We start from the raw sequence: 16121 nt of genomic DNA, 5'->3' as shown, positions 1-16121 counted from the left end.
ATGTGTAATAATTAACCAGTGCTTGCTTTAGTGAAGTCTACATTCTGAAAACACACTATAAACAGAATCCGAATTATTATATTAAATGTATGTTTAAAGATTGAATGCTATAGGGACTTGGACCATTAAGGTATGGCCTTAGTAACAAATAGTCGTGCTACATCCTCTATGATACAAATACACATAATCTTATATAAACAAGAGACATTTATTATTTTTTACTGCATTGAATACTACACAACTGTACATGGGCCTGTGTGTATAAGTGTATAAACATAACATACGCACACAAATAAGTAACATGTATGTTTTCTATGTCACTTTATCAATAAAGTTAGGAGAAAAAAATGTGGGTTTAGAGAAGATACAGGAAGTGATGTCAGAGGATGGCCGTGATGTGTGTGTGCAAGTGATCAGAAAGCGCTAGCGAGCAGAGGAGGGATCGCAGGTACGGTTGGAGAAGGGGTGCTCATGGATTTGGGGGTGGCTGTTGTAGTGTTTGTACATTTAGTATTCTGGGGTAGCACAGCGGGGGTGCCGATGGTGGCCTTTAATGATCAATCCCATTGCCAATAGGATACGGGAGTGCAAGGCTGTGCAAATCTTTGCTGCTAAGTGGTTAAATGGAAAAGGGCATCTCTGCAATATTTTACGCATCCATTTTATAGAGGTCTTGACGTAATAAGCGTGTTGTTAACATTTTGAATTACAGACGTGATAAAGACAAAGAGCAACAGTACTGTGTTAGGTATTATATATTTCAGAGGAGACACGAGCAGCTAGTGTGTACTGCTTAGGTAAAATAATTGCATTTATCGTTTGCCAGAAATACCAACTAATTGAGCGAGTATAGTAATTTGCAGTTGCCCAAACGTATTGGACACTTTGGGTTAATAGGCACAGGCACTGGCACTTTGAATGTAATGTGTGTCCATAAAAAACAATTATTTATTGCTGTATTTATTTCCCTTGCTTTCTGCATTATTTACAGCAAATTGCATCGTTTTTAACAGTTGTACTTGTATCTCCTAATGATATTAATATTTATATTATGTTAGAAATATATTGCTGAGGCAACGTAATTAAATGCATTGTAACAAAATCCATATTCATTTGTTATCCTGAAAATTCAATTATTGATTTTCTGATAGAAAAAAATACTAATTTAACTTAATATTGCCAATTTTTTGCCCTGAAAACATAATTTTCACTATTATGGTAGGATGTAAAAACTGTTTCCTTTTTTTTCAGCTGAAATGATTTTATTTCAGTAGTTTAATTTTCACTGGGGCTTCAAATGCAAAATTAGAGGATCCTATATGGGGTTAAAAAGAGGTAAAATACTAGTATACACTGATCACTCACAAAAATGTGCATAGTGAGGACTCATTGTTGACTGACATATGGGGGATAGTACAGCAAATTGGGAGGTTTATTTAATAACCTGAAATAAAGAAGCCCTTTTATGTTTTACCAAGTATTTTTAATTTCTTTTGGTAACATTTATATATTGATGTTCAGTCTAAATTGATAGGTGGGTGTTTTCACTGCTGTCAATGTCCAATTTTACCATTTGGCTCTAGTTAATTGGAAAAGTGCATTTGGTGCTATAAATGTAGCAAGGGGTTAACAACAGGATTGCTGTGCATGATATGTTTGCCTACACTTCCAGGTGAAATAATGAAAAGTTTATTAGTTTGCCCTATTTTTCTGTTATACTTGTGAAAACCTGATTTGTTGTGTAGTGTCATATTGGGCCCCAGCTCAATGAAAGCAAATTTGTTTTCTATAGATAACAATGCATTTAAGCAATTTAGACTATATTATGTAAGCTTACATGGTGTAACCTTTATAATTTTCATGCTTGTATTGGTTACATGCCAAATGTTATCCTTCCAAGAAAGTGGAAAAATTATTCAGCTTATATCTCAGTAATGTAAGTTGTCCTAGCAACCACTGGCATCACTTTAGGAAAGTTATGCTAATCGTCCTTATAGATAAAACTCCTTGGTTTGGTTTTATCAATGAATTTTTGTATCTTTTAATCTATCTGCAGTACACATGGACCATGCTTAACCTCCACTCAACAGAAGAATATTACCAGCCTTTGAAAGAAAAAATGTGGCCTTTTTAATAAGAAGTATCTGTTTGCTCGTAAAGGGTATGTTCACACTCAATAAGTTTTACATGATCACTTACCTCAAAAACAATAAAATAAAAAAAGGTTTTTTGGTTTTTTTTGTTAAACCCCCCCCCAAAGCAACAGGCCTAGGAAACCTGGGGCTCTTCAGATGTTGAGAAACTACAAGCCCCAGCATGGTTTACCAGCTGATAGTTGACAGGGTATACTGGGAATTTAACAACACTAGGAGATTCACAGTTTGTCAAGGCCTGACATAGTATGTTAAGAACGACCTACTGTTCAGATGATTTGTTAGCCATTGCAGCGCTCTCTGTACTTTGCAATTCCCTCCACCTTCCGTCTTGACTTTTCCTTGCAATATTTCCATAGTTAATTTGTCACCCGTCTTATTTTTGTGGTTGACAGCCGCATCCTCTTATCTCCAACTATCATTATTTAAAGGTCGATGTCCCCTTTACTTAGATTTCACAATGAATGAAATTAATTTGTCCACACTTTATACTATCCAAAGAAAGTGGATTGCTTTGTGCATTAGTTTGCTTTGTTCACTTCTCTACTCCCGGGTCTGCCAATGACCTGACAAATCCAGCTCCTGAGGCTGTCTGCCAAACCTGTTTTTTTCCTTGATGGATCATATATGATCTGACTGGATTTGTTTTTGATCCTACTTTATAGGGCCAATCAAACTGTTCAAATAGGCCAACTAAGTGTGTGGCCAGTGTTATATTTTGGAGGCAAGGAAAATGAAAGTGATTGTGGCGTGCTAAAAATGCACAACAGAACCTTGATTTAAAATGTATGTTCAATAGTGAATCCTGATAGTTATTTTTCTTCCAAGAGACTGGTACTAAATAAATGTATTTACTGTTTGAAAGTTGGTATCCCCACTACAGTTGTCACTAAGGTCATACCAGCATATTCCATTCTCATTGCAGCATGCGACACTGTGAATTAAGCTGTCCAGTGATGGTTAAAGGACAGAAGGGAATTTGTAAGAAATTTGCTTGTCATTCTGAACCTGTTACTTACAGACATTCAGCATGAAATTACTGAAATTTAACAAAAACAAAAATCGCCAATATATGCAAACTGTTGGTAGTCTAGGTGCAGTTTTGGGGTGTAGCATTATTTTAGCAACAGGTGTTGTTAAAATACTGTAGATTTCGGATGTCTGTAAAACTATGAGCAAGTAGGATCTTTTGAGGAGTCATGGATAATGTGCACCATTTGACATCAATAAATATGACTCAAAACGTTAAGTGTTGGCAGTAGTTTTGTAGGCGTGTTGGGTACCTTGTCTCCTGACAGTTCTTCAAGTCTGTATTATCAGAAACTACTGGCTGCATCACAATATTTGTGTTTGACAGGGGGCCTAGGAAGCAGATCGGCATACCTGGCCAAAGAATATGCCGGGATTGGATGTAAGCAGCTGCTGTAGTGTTTCCTGCCTAGTCACGAAAAATACTGTAATGTGGCTTGTGTTTTTTTCCCCTATATTTAGATTAGGGCTTTTTATTGGTCTTTCAGTAAATTTTGCTAATTGTTTTATGTGGAGGGAGATTTTCAACCAAAACTAAAAATGTGTGCTTGAGGTGAGTGTAGTGTTAAAAAAACCAAACCTAACACTGAACTGCTAAACATGATTTACTGGGGTCCCTAGTTCCTTGGGTAATTGTCAGCAACTCTGATTCTTTCAGACGAGAAAGAAGGGAGTGGAGTGCTATGGAGACCCATCTGGGGCCCCAACTGATCCAGTGAACAGTTCATTGCAGGTAGGCAAGCCCTGCAATTTTATTTGAATATTTGGACTCCACCCAAAAGGAAATATTTATATATGTAGTTTTGGGTGTAGTTGTTCTGTAACCTATATGAACTCTTTGCACATATACAGTAGTAATAAAAAAGTATTCAATCTCATTGCACTTTATTAAATCTTGGAATAAAAATGCATTCTTTAAGAAATTCTTACCACTCTTCAAAACCATAGGATGTCAAATAAATCAAAACAACTCTAGAACATTTTCTTCCATAATTAACACTAAAAACAATAATTAATTGCTTAAATATTCACCCTTCTGGCTAAAATACACCTAAATAAACCTTTGTGCAAGCAGATATCTTCAAAGATGAATTAACTAATTGGAGCCCATCTGTATACAATTGTTTCATTTCAAATAGACCTGTCTGTGAGGGTTCCCACAGCTGGTTACTGTATTTAATGTGACATAATGAGGCAAAGCAACACCAAGAAAAAGTTAGTGAAAAGCACCAGCTTGGGAACAGGAGGATAAGAAGATTTCGTCTTCAGATCACTGTCAAAACAATCATAAAGAAGTGTAGAGAATATTTTCAGTCTTTATATTCTTATAGGACAGGGTTGTCTGCTAAATATAAGCATTCTTGTGTGCAGTGCGGGCCTGGCCAACTTGTGGCTCTCCAGGTGTTGTGAAACTACAAGTCCCAGCATGCTTTGCCAGTAGGTAGCTGTCGGGGTATGCTGGGACATGTAGTTTCACAACAGCTGGAGAGCCACAGATTGGTCAGGTCTGGTGTAGTGCCTTGGTTAGGGAGGTAATTATGACCGTTACAGTGTCCCGTGGTGGAAACGCATGAACTGTCTGTGGGGAAAAAAAATACCTTGGATGCTTCACAGTTCTGCTCTTTTTTTGGGGTGGGTTGCAAAAAGAAAAACACTGAGAAAACTTTGATGAATTCCCAACTAGAGTTTGTCAGAGAGCAGTTGAGACCATACTACCTAGTGAAGGAAGATAAATTGGTCTAATGAGTTCCATATTTAACTTTTGCCTTGAAAACTAGGCTCTATGTTTAATGCTAGCCTAACTGCACATCATGCTAAGAATTTCATCCATCACCTAAATCATGATGGCAAGATTATAATGCTGTGGGTGAGAAGACATAAATGCGCTCAAAGTGTCATGCACAGAACCTGTCTGTCCATGGCATCCCTGGATTCTAATGTTGCGGGCAGGGTTTGTTGCTTGCAGATCTCAGCCAACAGGTCTCTGTGCACCATAAATAAAACCTAATTGACTTTAAGAAACTTAAGTAGCTTTCATGGAAAAAATATATTTAAAAATATATTTGATTGCACAATTTGCCTTTTTAACTTGTGTAATGCATTTAAATTTGCTACTAAAAGAAAGTCCTATCTGTCTCATTAGTGTTCTCCCCAGAAAATTGTCAGCTGGGAGGCATTAAAAGCAGTTGGGTGGGGGCAGTGTAATAGTTCACGATAATAATAATGAAATACATCTTGCCAGTTATTGCCTTATTTACAAAGACTCTGGAGGTTATTGCCCACTTGCTGGCTAGACTGGACATACTTATTTTTTATTTATAATTTTTTTCCATGCCTGGCAGTTGAACTGACTGCTTGGACTGGTCAAACTGGTGGTAATTGGTCTATCACACACTGCTGGCTGATGGGCTCACACAGTGCTTATTATAATAGGATAAACAATAGTTTGTCCTATTATAATGGGACTCTTTTGGACTCCAAATAGCCAGATGGCAAGTAAAAAAAAGCTGGGTGGAGCACCTGGGAAATAGATTCTGGGGAAAATACTGCTCATGATAACATTATTATTTTATTGTTGTTGATTTGTAAGGTGCCACAGTACTAGACATTGGGGAATAATAGACATAAAAAACAGGACATACAAAGACAAAATAAATGCAAATGTGAAACACAGGGTAGGAGGGCGTTGCTCATAAGAGAGCTTACAGTCTATTTGTAAAAAGCAGAGCTGAGAAAAGACAAGTGTGTGACTCAATGTTACAAATTGGATAGTTATGCGAGTGTCCCATTGTGAGTAGTAAGCTCTAATAAAGCAATGAGCCTTTACAGAGTGTTTAAAGATTCAAATGCTCTGGGAGAATCAGATCAGATGTGGTAGTGAGAAGTTGGTTATTAGAGATAAAGTGAGGCGAAAGTCAGAGGTAGATCATAGCTGTTTTGAGGAATATTATTTAAAAATGAGGTTTGAAATGTATAAAGATGAACGGGTGGTGTTATCGAGGGCTTTGTAAATGATGGTGACTAATATACTGATCAGCCACAACATTAAAACAACCTGCCTAATGTAGTGTAGGTTCCCCTCGTGCTGCCAAAACAGCTGACCCATCGAGGCATGCACTCCACAAGACCTGAAGGTGTCTGATCCTTACGCTTGCCCATGTTTCCTGAATCTAACGCAGCTGCTTTAAGAACTGACTGTTCACTTGCTGCCTAATGTATCCCACCCCTTCACAGGTACCATTGTAATGAGATAATCAATATTACAATGTTATGCACTGTGTGTGTGTGTGTGTGTGTATATATGTATGTATATGTATATGTATATGTGTGTGTGTGTGTAAGAAAATTAATAAAGACGCATTCTAGTGCAATACTATTTGGAACCATATTTAACTCAATAAAAATTGTGTACCATAAAAATGATCAAACTCCGCTCATCATTTAATACGATGATCCAGTATGTCTCAGAATTTTCTGCTCCATATATCCAGGGATTTTTACTTGCAAGCTCCCTGAGCTGCGAGATGAAATTCAGCGAGTAAACTACCGTATTAACGGTATTTACGCGCATATTACCGTATTAACGCTAATATATTTTGAGCGCTCGTTTTTCCGGGGATCTCGCTAACAATTGAATACCCCCTCTCTGGGTCTCTATTGCGCATGATTCGCAAGTGCATTGTGCAAAATCCAATATGTTTGTTATTTTATCAATACTTTTAATAGTAAGTAGGTTATTGAAATCTTCATTGTGTTTTACATTCTAAATCTGAAAACATATTAAACCGTTCTTAATATTATACCTAAATGTTAGATATCGCCTTTCTTTCATATCTTAACCTTTATCATTGGTGCATAGTATTAACGCCTATAGAATTGGCAGAAATAGTACAGCTCTTACTACAGATTGAATATTAGCAATGTAGAATATAACGGGCATCTGACAGAAATATTACAGCTCACATTAAATTACTATAATATATTAACAGGACATTTATAAGAAGAGTGCTATTTCATAGCTTTCTTTCAATCCATTAGGAGACATCGTATTTAATTGGGATATCCAAAACATTTCTGTTAGAGGTGGAGATCTACAAAAGAAACTCAATCTCTGATATACATGTTCTTTAGCCTTAAAAGAGAATTATGGATTATGTTCACTAGAGAAATGCTTAGATAGGGAATGATATTTTACTTAATTTTTTTATTACTCACATGTTCCTGTATGCGTAATTTTTAGAGCACGTTTAGTCTTGTCTACATATTTTAGGCCACACTTACATTCTTGAAGATACATTGCTGAACAGATCTTTAATCTGTAAACTTTTTATAATAGATAATTTCTCAGATCTATTTGCAAATCTACAGATATTGCAGTGCCCACATTTAAACGATATAGGAAAAAATGAATGTAACAGTTTCTATAATGTTTTTCTTCTGGCGTAGGGTACTAGGTGCTAATGTCTTTTAAGTTCTTCGCTTTTTACAAAAATGGTGGTTTATTGGGGAGAATCCTATTTAATGCAGTATCCATTGTGTGTGTGTGTATATATTTATATTTATATTACATTCTGTAGTGGTAATTCCCAATTAATCCTTGAGAATAGGGATGATGAGAGCATGCTTGAAGGCCAAGTGGAGAAAGAGGTTTGCAAGGTGACAACAGGCATTGGGGGAGAGGGAGGGGAAGAACTTGGAGGGCACAGGGTCTAGAGGAAGAGTTAGAGAGAAGTATGAGGATTTCAGACAGTTACAGGAGGGTAGGAGCAGAGGAAATGAAAAGAGAGGATGGACAGGTGGAGACGATAGTCAGAAAAGTAGGAGGAAAGAATAAATTTCAGGCGGATGAAGTTGGTGATGGCGTGGGTTTTCTCCGTTGGTGGAAATGAGTAAGAGGGGAGTGCCAGAGTTAGAATTTAAATTGATGGAGATGAAGTGGGGTTGCAGGGGCTGCAGTGTCAAGGGCATTGTGGAGTTGTAAATGGAGACGACAACATTGGGGCATGACAGGGAAATATGGGAGTGTGGAAGGTTTTCAGGGTGGACACAAAGAGGATGAGGGTCAGTGCTTTTGATGGGATGCTACATACGCGCGACTTTGTGTAGGGGAGGGAGGCCAGGGGTAAAGAGGGGGAAGGAGATTATGGTGTCAAAGGGGAAAGACAGAATTGGAGAAGTTGATGTCACAAAGATGGCAGAACACTAGTTCCAGGGAGTGACCATCTCAGTGGGTGGTGAAAGTTGTCTATTGGGAGAGGCCATAGTAAGATGTGAGAGACAGTAGCAATAGTAGAGTCTGAAGAGATGTTAAATTCCCTGATGATAATAGTTGGAAGATCAGAAGAGGAAATGGGAAAGCCAAGCAGCAAGGTTATCAAGAAATTCGAAGAATGTGCCAGAGGGACGATAAATGACAGCAACACAACGGTGGAGAGTGGAGAAGAAACAGATGGAGTAAACTTCAAGGGATAAGAAGGAGAGAGCGGGTGCAGTGTGGATAACACTGATGCTGTAGGCAAGAAACAGGAGGACACCTACACCACCTCCTTGGAGGTCCTCGGGCTGGGAGTGTGGGTGAATACAGAAGGGGAAGCAGTATCAGAGGGGGTATCCATGTATATGTAAGGAGACCAAAGGAATAGTAGAGGAAAAGGTTGAATGGGAGTGAGCTTATTGCAGGTAAATCTTGCATAATAGAGTGTGCAGTACTTGGGAAGGTAAGTGAGAGAGAGGATGGGAGTAAGGCTGGTGTGATTGGATGTCCGGTGGGGTGATATGTGGTGGAAGGGGGAGCAACAGCGGGTAGAAGGGATAGGTTTTGTCATGGCGTATGGAGTAATGATGTGGGGAACTGGGTGGAAGTGTTGAATAGAGAGTAATATGGTACAGAAAATGTACTAAATGAGTTATTGCAGAGTCATGAAATAGAGTAGGCAAAAGTCCAGTTTTAGCTCTTCATGCTTGTGATCACAGGTAAAGCCTGTGTATATATGTGTATGTATAGGTTTATATGTGTGTATATATTTTATTTGTTTTTTCTTTCTACCAGCTATTGCTCTTCCTGCCCACAGGGGTAGATAGAGCATGCTAAACAAGTAAAGCTAGCATATTTGCATAAATACGCAAATGACACAAGGTTTTTAAAAAACAAAACACAACACAGTAAGCGCAATCATTTTTTTTTTCTTCAAGTATCTATGCTGAATGTTTTTTATTTTAGCTAATGTGCAGTTAAGATATAAGAATCTTGAAATCATAGCTAAGCTGCTGCCTTCATGGTTCTTAGTAGTATAAAATGTAAAGGAAGCCTTATCTCAAGACGAAATGAATGTGAAAAATGTTTTTTTTTGTCTATTGGTCCCTTTAAGTAATGCCATACCATTGTTTTATTTGTATAGTTTAATTTTAGTTTCAAATATTTTAGTCTGTCCACTTAGTGCAGGCTCCTAGTGCTCTATTGCTTTACTTATTTCAACTTCAAATGAAAACTGATTTGTACTTTGTACAATTGAATTTAAAATTTAGTACAAAGCCTCCCCTTTTCTCATTCCCCCATTCTCAGTCCTCACTAACCACAATCAATCCTTCTTTAGTAACTTTTACATTTAACATGTTTATTAACTCTCCCTATTCCATCCCGTAGCTAACTCCCTTCATCAGTAAACTCATGTCATTCTTTATTAGTATGCCTTCTTCCTTACAGGGCTCTCTGCAACTGCATACACAGGGAAGGACAAAAGTCCCGTCTCGCGCAGGGCACAGCTGTCCAGGAGTTTAGGCATTGAGGCCCAATTCTCAGGCACCATGCTTTAATGAACAGTCACACTGTTGTGTATACATTTTTTCTGTATTAAAGCTGCACATTTGCCAATAGCATACTTTTTGAAACTAACCTGTTTCTTTGCACTATTGTACACATACAATAATTTGCTTGACAGTATTTTCTTGTCTGAAAGGTATTTTGGCAGTGACAGTTCTAAAATGTACTTTAGAGCCTTCTAAATAATCTTATTTTCTTGTTTTTGTATAGGAAAGAAGATCTGGGCAATATGCAGTCATTCCGAGAGCAAAGCAACTACCACGGAAATCAGCAAACCTATCCACCAGAAGCTCATGGGCCCTCAAGGCTGGAAGAGTATAGCCCCCGACAGCAGGCACAGATATTCCAAAGTAGCTATGGAGGACGTAGAGGAGGGACAGTCACTCCTACTGCAATGGCTTCAGGGGAAAATTCAAGTCTGCAAAGTTACCAAGCTTACAGGAAAGAATCGGGCGATTTCTATTTTCTAGGCAGCAAAGAAGGAGGCCCGCCTGGGGGCCAGACACCGCAGCGCCGACCACCTGCACCAGTGCAGAGTTATGGACCTCCACAGGGAAATAGCAGTAGCAGCACAGGATTCACAAGTCAGTATGGGAGAGAAGGCCATCATAGCCAATTTGCAAGCCAGCATTCTGCGGCAGCCAGTCTGTCTCAGTATTCGCAGGATTTTCCAGGATCCTTTTCTCCTGGTGGTGGCCAGTATTCATCTCCTGTTCCTAATCAACAGTTGAGACAACAACTTTACCAGTCACATCAGCCCCTTCCTCAGACTGGCAACCCTTCTGCATCCACAGGAACCTCACATTTGCAGCAGATACAGCAGCGTTCTGCTGCCCTCAATTCTCCTGCTGGATATCCGCTTCGAGTAGGGCAGTTTGGCCAGCATTATCAGTCTACTGCAGGGTCGTCCTCTAGTTCCTTTCCTCCGAGGTTTGGACAATCTGGAACAAACTATGAATGCTACAGTCCTGGAGGTTCTAGCTCTCCATATGAGAGTCATATGTCTGGATCATCTTATGGGACACAACAAGGATATAGCAGTTATGCCAGCCAGCACTTAAAAAGTTTTGATGCATCTAAGATGCCACAAGGTGGTGGTCAGGCACAACAGCAGCAGCAAAACCCTCCTCATGCAATGCAGTACTCAAACTCCTCTAAATTACTACCACAAAGCCAGACTGCACAATACAACCAATCTGAGGTCCCAGTACGATCACCTATGCAGTTCCAACAGAACTTCAGCCCTATCTCCAACCCATCTCCAGCTGCTTCTGTAGTACAGTCCCCAAGCTGTAGCTCCACACCTTCGCCTCTGATGACTAGTGGAGAAAATCTTCAGTGTGGACAAGGAAATGTACCACTCCCATCCAGAAACCGTATTTTGCCAATGATGCCACAGTTGAGTCCTAACACACAGATTGGCAGTTTTAAAGGCTTTGGTGTGGAAGGTACCCAAGAGAAACGTTTAACAGACCCTGGCCTGAGTAGTCTTAGTGCACTCAGTAGCCAAGTAGCTAACTTGCCTAATACGGTTCAACACATGTTGCTTTCTGATGCTTTGGCACCTCATAAGAAAGGTGGTAAGCGAATGTCTAAGAAGACTGACAGCTGTGCCAATTCAGAGACTTCATCCCAAGCTGAAGAGCAACTGAAGTCTCCAATGGCAGAGTCCTTGGATGGCAGTTGTTCTAGTAGTTCAGGCGATCCAGGTGAAAGAGTAAGACAGCTAAGCGGGCAGAGCACCAGTTCAGAAGCAGGCTTGAAGGGACTTCCCTCAGAAAAGCCAACTTCACCTGCCCATGGATGGCAGATTGAACGTTTAGGGAAGGCTGCATCTCAAGAAATGGATACAGTGCCGGAGAAAGAGACCTTTCGTGAAATTCCGAAGGCAATTGAGAAGTCAGTTGGGGTGATAGTTTCAATAGAAACTGTGGCAAACCGGTCAGAAAAAATAGTTGATGAAGTTTCAACACAAGTTAATAATGATATTGAGCAAACACCAGAATCTGAATTGCCTGAACCAGCTAATAAGGAAAATTCAAAGGATTGTCCTAACAGCCAGAATGGAGAACCTAATATTGCTGATGCTGTTTCTGCCACAAAAACTAGTATACCCCAAGTAGAAACTGCTAAATCTCCTGTTGGTACTGGATTTGGCTGCAAAGAAGCACCATCTATTTCCCCAAATCCTTCCAATATATCCCAACATCCTAAAAATTCAGAGCTGGGAAATTTTGGAGGACAGAAAGATCGGAAGCCAGGAAGAAGTGAGAAGTATCCAAGCCTTTTGCAGGAAGTTCTGCAAGGGCACCATCAACAGGAAAGAAGATATGCTAGAAACACACAGGACCCTCTAGCAGTTACTGGAAGTCCTGAAGTACCATTGAGGCCCAATGTTCTCATGAACCAGGCCAATGATCAGCCTAATCGTAGCATTCTTGGGAAAACTTTAGCACCACATTTAGAATCCCCACATTGGGTTCAGTGGGATAGGAAACCCATTTTAGAAATGAAACAGATAAATTTGGCAGACTATCCTACAACCAGAAAATTTGAGGCTGAACCACCAACCTCTTGCCATGAACAGAGCAGTGGTCTTTCTGAAAGAAGGTCTGTTATTTGTGACATCTCTCCACTAAGGCAACTTGTGCGTGAATCCACTAGCTCACAACATGTTGGCACTGGACAAGAAAGACCTTCAGATGGCAGAGCTGGACAGTCAGTTATCCTGCCTAGTGGAATGTTGTCTTTGGAAAAGCCGAATAGTCAAGGTGGAATGGCCAAGGGGGAAGATATTGAGCCCTCAAAGGTGCACAGAAAGCGAGCAGGAGATCATTGTATGCCGTACAGCACCAAAGACACTCACAGGGGCAATGCCAGTCCAAGATCCATGACATACGACCCCAACCAGGATTATAGTTCACATAACAGTCGTGCATCAAATCCCAAAAGGGGCACTGGAAGAATAGGATCTCGAGGGAGGTCACCTGCACAATCTCAAGAGCTTTGTGATAAATTAAAGATGTCTCCAGGAAGAAGTCGTGGTCCGACAGAGATTCATCAGATGAATCCAGCAATGAGTCTTTCAGAACGAGCAAGTAGAGAAGCTTTGTACTCTGCTTTTTTTCAGAATACTGATGGATCTGCTCTAGGCTATCATACAAATTCCAGATCAAGCTCTTATGGGGAGCCTCACCCTACATTCACTTCTCCTTTACATTACAAAAGACAGATTTATCAACCAGACGAATATAAAGAATGGCTGGGAAGCTCTGCTCAAGCTATACTTTCGGCCTCACAGCACCGTCAGGATATACAACGGAAAAGCCCACGGCAAGAACCATTTCATGTTCGTAGTCCAGGTAGGAGTGAAAATGAGGCATTAGGCTATAGTCAGCAAAGTTCCTATCATGAATCAAGCAACATGGACTATAGCCGCCAACAGAGTATAGGTGAGGGCACTCCTAATTTAACAACTGTGGAGTTGAAACGAAGCAGCCAAAAGACTCCTCCAGGAGAATCCTCAAGTTGGCACATGGGCCGACAAGCTTCTCCAGTAAAAAAAGTAGGTTCTCCAATAAGTATAAATCAGAAGCCATTCAGCCCCATTAGGGAATCTGAAACGCATGGAACCAGGCCAGTAGAAACAATTGAGCTCCCTAAACTTGGGTGCAATGCACAGCGTCTGTCAGGACCTGAAGAAGTATCGCACCATAACCCATTAATTATGAGAAGAAGAGTGCGTTCTTTCATTTCCCCCATCCCCAGCAAGAGGCAGTTGCTTGATGACAAAGGGCGGTTACCTGCATCTTCCCTAAAAGAAGGTTCCGACCGAACACCTGCATTACATGTATTGTCACCAAGAGGCAATGAATTTTTATCCATGACAGAAGAGTCGTCCATATGTGGTCCTGAGCAGAGGAGCCCCCCAGCAGTATCACTTTCAAGTCCAACAAAGACAAAAATACTCCCTCCCCGCAAAGGAAGGGGTCTCAAACTGGAAGCCATAGTGCAGAAAATTACATCTCCTAATGTGCGTCGGACTTCTGCTCCAAGTAGTTCAGAGAGTGCTGTTGAACCTGTAACACTTGACGACATTTTATCTCTTAAGGGCAAGGCCACAGAAAGGGGTAATGGATTCTTGCAACAGGCGAGAGAAATTGCAGTTGAAGTTGTTCCAGATATTTCTAGCAATGAGGAGTTGAAAATTCAGGGACTTTCACCGAAATCCTTTGATACCTGGGCTCTCCATGATGACAAGCAGATTAAAAAGGAAGTTGATGAACAGTCTTTGGAAACCAAAGACCTTCCTCAGTCTGGACCTCTAACACAACAAACATCGAATAATTTTATGGAAGGCAGGGGAACCTCTCCAGGTTTGGAATTGAAATGCTCTTTGCCACAGTTGCAATTGCGTGAAGTGTCAGATAAGGAGAAGCCTGTTACTCTAAAACAAGAGATAATACCTCCAAAAGGATACTTTCCATCGGGAAAAAAGAAAGGTCGTCCCATTGGTAGTGTCAACAAGCAAAAAAAACAACTGCAGCAAGAGGTTCAACAGCAGCAGCAACAGCTGGGGCAAGATCAGCAGCAGCTTCAAGCACCTATTACAGCAGGTCTTGAATCTCCTATTCCACCACCACCACAGACACAGTCAGTATCAGAGCAGGGATTAGAGTCTGAGCTTAAACCGAAAAGGAGACGGAGGGAGAGGAGGAAGCAAGCTGGAACAGCAAGAAGGAGAAGGGGAAGGCAAGCAGCTCCTATAGTTGCTCCCATAGAGCCAGAGATCAAATTAAAGTATGCCAGCCAAACCATTGACAAGACTGAGACCAAAACCAAATCATTTTTTCCCTATATCCATATGGAAAATAAAGAGGAGTTGGGCTTGTCCTGTGTTATAATCAACGCTGAAGAGGAAGAACAACGCTGGAAAAAGCTAACTTCTGTACGGAAGGATCAAAGGACCATGTCTCCACAGCCTACTGAGAGCAAAGCTCTTCCAGTATCGAGCTTCATGATACAGGGGCCAGCTGTCACAGAGTCTGCATCGGTGGGACACCTTGTCTGCTGTTTCTGTGGCAAATGGGCCAATTACAAGAATCTTGGCGATCTATTTGGTCCTTTTTACACCCAAGAATATGCATCTACTCTATCCAAAAATCCACCACCAAAAAAATCATCAGAAACACCAAAAAAAGTTAAGGTTCGACACAAAGATGAATTAGATGGTTCCAAGACTGACTCTGATGAAGAGGAGGAAGAGGAGCCTCAGCAAGCCAGGGAACAGCGCAGCTTGTCTGCACACCCCCGTTATAAACGCCGGAACCGTTCTGGAGACTGTGCCTCTTCTAGACATGCTGTACCTTCCCGTAGGAAGACCACTGACCCTTGTGAACTATCATTGGACTCTAGTGGACCATCCACTGCAGATGCAATTCCTGACCAAGGGTTTCAGATTCCCCAACTACCTCTCGACAGCAATGAATTCTGGATGCATGAGGGCTGTGTCCTTTGGGCCAGTGGAGTCTACTTTGTTTGTGGCCGATTGTATGGTTTGCAGGAGGCTGTTGACATTGCCAGAGAGATGGTGAGTCGATTGAATGATACAATTTTTTCATGGCAATAATTTGTTATGTTGAATGTAGTGGGAACATTTAATCTGATTTAACTCTTCAAGAAAGATATGAATAGTATTGAATTTTCATTGCAATTTGTTACTGTTGTTGTTCCATTCAAAAGTTATTGTTGTTGATTTTTTTTTTTTTTTTGTTTGTATTTTCATTAAACAATAATTTGCCCTCTATCTACTAACAGAATGGTGGATGTCATATGGCTGGTTCCCTGGTAGTACAGAAAAACATACCCGTCTGCACAAAATCCAAAGTGAAACCACGCTGGGTTTTTAACAGAGGTGCTCATTTGGACAGTCGTCGTTATACAGTCAGCAGCTATGTTAAAAATTTCAGTGTTTATTGCATTTTCCTTTCTGATGGTTTACAGCTCTGATGATTTTGACTTTTCCCAAACGGTCATCTGACACCCTCAGTTCAATTAGTTGTAAGGAGGGTGGATATTGATCAAAACATTTTTTTATTTTTTGTGTGTTATAGTCCTTT

General features: G+C 40.3%; 1 protein-coding gene across 4 annotated transcripts in view; it reads left to right on the top strand.

Moving 5' to 3' along the window:
* Positions 1-367: 367 nt before the first annotated feature.
* Positions 368-16121, top strand: part of LOC142099443 (transcription factor 20-like) — a 74824-nt gene continuing 59070 nt past the window's right edge. For 2 of the 4 annotated variants that reach the window (XM_075182892.1, XM_075182895.1), the window contains exons 1-4: positions 369-448; positions 2057-2161; positions 3841-3915; positions 10213-15592. In XM_075182892.1, the coding sequence (XP_075038993.1) occupies positions 10232-15592 (5361 nt within the window). In that variant the 5' untranslated portion in view covers positions 369-448; positions 2057-2161; positions 3841-3915; positions 10213-10231. Of the gene's footprint in view, positions 449-2056; positions 2162-3840; positions 3916-10212; positions 15593-16121 lie in introns of all 4 variants that reach the window. The other 2 variants (XM_075182893.1, XM_075182894.1) reach the window with 2 other exon arrangements.

This window comes from Mixophyes fleayi, chromosome 8 (assembly GCF_038048845.1).
Source record: "Mixophyes fleayi isolate aMixFle1 chromosome 8, aMixFle1.hap1, whole genome shotgun sequence".
Classification (NCBI taxonomy): Eukaryota; Metazoa; Chordata; class Amphibia; order Anura; family Limnodynastidae; genus Mixophyes; species Mixophyes fleayi.
Note: the sequence above shows the minus strand (reverse complement) of the source record. Positions and strands in the feature narration are given on the sequence as shown.